The sequence below is a fragment of the Eulemur rufifrons genome, chromosome 30 (assembly GCF_041146395.1).
Source record: "Eulemur rufifrons isolate Redbay chromosome 30, OSU_ERuf_1, whole genome shotgun sequence".
Taxonomy (NCBI): Eukaryota; Metazoa; Chordata; class Mammalia; order Primates; family Lemuridae; genus Eulemur; species Eulemur rufifrons.
Window position 1 is genome coordinate 42,489,100 of NC_091012.1, and position 5,541 is coordinate 42,494,640.

Here is a 5,541-nt window from a genome sequence, read left to right on the forward strand (position 1 = left end):
CCCTGTTTTATTTTCTTTATAACAATTCTTACTATCTGAAATTATTTTGTTACTTGTTATTGTCTGTCTCACCCCATTAGAATATAGGTTAAATAATAGGAGAAGTCTTACCTCTTTTGTTCATTGCTGTACCCTCAGCAACTACAACAGAACTGGACATATAGTAAAAACTCAATAAATATTTGTTGAATGGATAAACGAATAAATAAATTTATATGACCATGAAGCCTAGACTGAATCCTCCCATATACACACCAAAAAGTTCTGAGGAAAGTATTATAAGATAGGTAAAATCCAGATACCTGGTAAACTTTCAGATGAGGTTGCACAGGTCTGTACACTATGAGGACGAGTCTAGTATACTCTGATTACAAGGTGGGAAAGCCACTGGCAACTGGGACTTATGAGAATGATAAGTACTAGGAGAGCTGAGTCTGGGCCATTTGCATGTTCTATGCCGTGCTTTTGAAGTGAAAAATGTCTATTTTCATCTTAAATTTATTGATACTTTCTGACTCTGGTTAAACTATCATCAGGGACTTTAAGAAATTTAAAATTAAAAGATTCAGAGAAAAATATCTATGGCTTCACAGCCAACATCCCTTTTAGAAATATTGGCCATAGAGTTTCTTTCTATTATGAACTCCCAGATGATATGGCTATTTTTTCCCAAGATTCCAGTTCATTCCATCATAATTAAGTCCATAGCATCATTTCCCCTCAACGCTTCTTTAATCTTCTGAAAAATGAAATTGACAGCAAGGCAAATCCTGAATTTATCAGATTCCCTGTTTTTATCAGAATGAGACTTTCATCAGATGCCTGGACAACTGAAGCCTTCCATTCGTACTGTAGATTGCCTCAGCGCCAGTTCTGTAATCTTCATTAGGGAAGCATCAACCATATCCTCAGTGAAATATTTCTTTGATGGCACTGTATGCTCCTGCAAATATTTGCCATCTTATTCTTCTTCATATTTTGTGGATTTCCATGGAGGTTTAATATATTTTTAACATACATGATGAGAAGAACCCTAGAATACAACCACAATGAAAGGGAAAATCTTACCACTAACCCTCTATGGACAAGTAGGAGGAACCCACAAAAGTCCAGTGTGAAGTGACTATCTGGCTGAAAGTCCTCCTCTTCTGTTGTCTTTCAACAGAGCACTGTTCTATCAGTCAACACATTTTTGTGTGTGTCAAGAAACTGAAGATTAAAAATTTCAGAAAAAAATATTATTCCAGGTTAGGTGGCCAAAACCAGGTAGTATGATTAAAATATTTGAATGGAAGAATCCATTTAGTCAAAGTAACATCAAAAGGATTTATTTTAGCAAACATCTTTGAAGAATTTCTTCTTTGCACGCTAGAGTGCCAGAGAAAACAGAGATGCTCAGATTTGGTCACAAAATTCAGGAGCTTACAGCCCCCAAAGTGTATACTCAGCCTTACCTCAGTTTTATAGGGTCTAAAGGCCCTCAAGCTAAAAAAACAAACAAAAAAAAAAACTAAACAAAAACAAAATTGTGTCTAATCTCTGTTGAATGCATAATCATACTCAGGAGAAAACATGATTGATCAATATAGCTATCATTCAAAGGACCCGGCAGACACAAAAATTGTTCCACAGTCATACTACAGTGAACATGTTAGTCTCCAAAATTCCTCAATATTAATCTTCATAGCACTACTTGAACATTTAACTTGTAAGCAGAAAAGAAAGTGAAAGAATGAAGAACTTCCCAGACAGAAGAAAGTCTCTCCTTTAGAAAGACTAGCTCTGGTTCCCCCCGCTCCACCCCGGCTCCCCTGCCACCATGTTTACTGATCAGGATCATTGCTATAAGGAACATTCACTGAAATTCTCATTAACCAAGTCAGAAGGAAAATGAACTTTATTTTAATGAGCTAAATATAGCAGATGTCTCTTCCTCCTCTTTCGTTTGTTCTCTCTCTGTTTGTATTGTGAGACTTAATTGCAAAGCAGGGACATCCCATAAGTCCCCAAAGTGGAAACTTTTCTTTAAGACTGAGGTCATTAATTCTTAAAGCAACACAAAATTGTCCAAATTTCCAAAGCTCACTCTTGCATTTGAATTGTGGTTCCTTTTCATGCTGCTTATTTATTTTTGGTTTTTAAGTAGACTATACCTTGGCAAATATCAATATTTTTAAAATATCTCAGTTTATTAATATTCAGAAAGGACAATTTCCTCAATTTATTTTTCTGTGTCTGGTAACAAAGTAACAGAATTTTGGATACTACAAGAAGAACTATCATTTTAATATTTGCACAGATAAAGAAAAACTGCATGTCATGAACTTGCATCTATATTATTATTATGTATACTAGAGAATGAATTTTTTATTGTCTTTTGGACACCAACCTTTCATGATAGCCTTATTGCAAGCCACCTCTGTGTAAATAAAAGAAAAAGATATTTAAACAAGTAGAGATAAATGTGCATGATTCACCAGCACAGTTAACTCAAGATTTTCCAGCCTTATAACCACAACTGATAGGAAGATTTATTACCACAGCTGCTTGTATTAAACTTCTTTTCCTTGCAGTTGAAGGAATCAAATTTCTTCTTGGAGATTAGTCATTTGTGGGGGTGTCGCCAACTGCAAGATGCTTCTGTTATGAATGAGGTGCACTCCTCTGTTGCTGTCCTCCAGCCCTAAGTCAGTGAGTAATTTTCATCTCTTTATGTGTCTTTCCCGCCTACCATCAGGAAGAAATTTTAATGACTTACATAGTCAAACTTTCTTTAGTTGTTACTCAAACCTAAAACTTCAGATTTTATTATTTCTGGTAATGTGATAACCTTACAAGGAAAGGTAGGATGAAATGACATTTTGGTACATGTTTACAAAGATGAAATACAAACTGTAGGAAAAGTCTACATTGGGCGTGAAAGTGGGAAGGGAGCAGAAGTATCTCAGGTGGCTATAAATGTATCAGGTACTGTGCTAGGATATTTATAGAAATTATCTCATCTAATTATTAGAACAATCCTGCAAGTGGCTAGTGTTATTCCCATTTCACATATGAGGAAACAGACTTTCTCAAGATTGTGTACTTTTTTTAGTGGCTGAACCAGAATTTAGGCTTACATCCAGCTGGCTCCCTTGCTTTCTTTCTGTATTTCAACATACTGCTTTTGGGGTATGAAGAATTATCCAATTATGTACAGCACTAATGTAAATATACAGTATGGAGAGACTGATGCTGTGTCTAAATAAGAAAATCTTAAACCCGAAACAGACTTCAATTAGTCACCTCTTTCACTCCCTACTAAAATCACATAAAACTGAGAGGGCTCTGTTTTCTTTTTTAACACTTCTGGAAATGTACATACAAAATTTGCCTTATCCCTCTTCACAATTTCTGGTAACTGTAGCCTTCACAGAATCTTTCATCTAGTGAGATTTTCTCATTACTCTTTAAACTCTTGCTTGATACCATATGGAGATGGTAGGATCTGCACATAGTAAGCTTCTGTCAACTGAAGATAGATGTCAGAACAATTGAATAAAGAGTGAGATTTCAGTAAATCCACCAATTGCTTGGTTTATTGCATGTCAATTTGGCTGATGGTGTTTTTCCATTGAATTGGCTGATTGCGTTAGCTACATAGACATTTTCTAATTTACCATCCAAAAAAGGTTGAAAAGTAAAAAATTATTTCAAGCATTCACAACTGGATCCTTGAGTTTAAATTTTAAATTTATTTCTTAAATTAGTGAATCAATTTAAATAAAACTGATAAACACATTTTCAATAGGGAGAGGTAGCATATTTGCCTCTTTTGGGGGTGGGGGGGTCAAGGGTAAAGTCAATCATCTAGCTATGCCCCTTTATGAGAGTAAAAATTCTGTTTAACTCTATGTTAATTATTGATTGTCTTACTTGATCAGATATAAGTACCTCTATTTGGGCTGTAACAGTCCATACAACTTAATCAGTCTCCCCTGGCCATATAATTTTCTATGAGACAGAAAAGCAAGGAGAACATATATTTCCACCATGGGATACTTGAACAGACAAACCTAACCCGGTAAATCAAATGACATACAATAATTAGAGCTCCAGAACATGAACTGTAACAGGCTATCGAGATTCTCTTCCTCTTATTTCTTCATGTAGATGACATTATGTTTTGTCTCCTTTCCCAGCAATTGAGACAAGTAAATGGGCAGTCTAAAGAGAGACAATACCTCTGAAATGACTGAATTCATTCTAGTTGGATTTTTCCAACACCCTCAAGTCCAGACTGCATTCTTCTTAGGACTGCTGTGTTTCTACCTGGTCACAATGTTTGGGAATAGCCTTATTGTTGTTGTAGTGAGATGGGATTCTCGACTTCATACTCCCATGTATTTTTTTCTCAGTAACTTATCCTTCCTTGATATCTGTTACTCCACCAGCTGAGAGCCATATGTCTTGGCCCAATGTTTCAGGGACTTCCCCACCATCTCCTATTCCAGCTGTTATGCCCAGATGACCACATCCCTCTTTCTGGGGATGACAAAGTGTCTCCTCCTTGCTGTCATGGCTTATGACAGGTTTGTTGCAATCTCTAATCCCCTGCGTTACACTATCATTATGAACAATCAGGTGTGCATACAGTTGGCCTTGGGAACCTGGACCAGTGCCTTCTTAGTAGCAGTCACACCAGTCATTGCAATTCCTGCTCATTATTGCAGACACAATGTCATAAACCATTTTACCTGTGAGATCCAGGCCCGGCTGAAGCTCATCTGCTCAGACACCCCTGTCAGTCTGATCCTGGGTCTGGTAATCAGTGTGTTCACCCTGCCCCTGCCCTTCACCTTCATCCTCATTTCCTACTTCCACATTGCAGCTGCTGTGCTAAGGATCTGTTCTGTGGAAGCCAGGCTCAAAGCTTTCTCCACCTGTGGATCCCATCTGACTGTGGTCACTATATTTTATGGGACAGCCATCTACATGTATTTGAAACCTCAGTCAAAGGAATCCCAGGAAGAAGACAAAGTTATCTCAATATTTTATGGAGCAGTTACTCCCATGTTAAATCCTCTCATTTACACCCTGAGAAATAAGGATGTAAAAGGTGCACTTAGGAAGTTAGCCAAAGGAAATGAAAAATCCTAATAGCTCTCTTTAAACTTCCCCAATGTGCAGGAAAAACAACAAAAACTTGACTCATTTTCTCACTTTATGTTTTTTAAAACAAACAACAAAAATCTTGGTGAGTATTCTCTCCATGGTCACCACTAGGCACTCATTAACAAGTTTACCATGAATATTAACATATTGCCAAGCCACATTAAGACCCAAAGCCATGAATGTGCCCAAAACAGTTCACAGAGAGAATAATAGTAGTAGGTATGTGAAGTTGAGCACAACGGTTATAGTAAATCATCAAGGAGAGTTTTTCTCTGGGGCATAAACCACAAGTTTTTCTAATCAAACATATTATTTGTACTTATCACAGAAGGTGGATAAAATTCATACACAAGACAGTAGTTACATAACCATAGTACACCATTTGCT

The 5,541-nt window shown here is 36.8% G+C and overlaps 1 protein-coding gene across 1 annotated transcript; it reads left to right on the forward strand.

The window, feature by feature from the left end:
* Positions 1-4,320: 4,320 nt before the first annotated feature.
* LOC138378878 (olfactory receptor 13H1-like) lies at positions 4,321-5,139 on the forward strand. The gene is given in 1 exon segment (XM_069464197.1): positions 4,321-5,139. A coding segment is annotated over 1 exon segment (819 nt).
* The last annotated feature ends 402 nt before the right edge of the window (positions 5,140-5,541 follow it).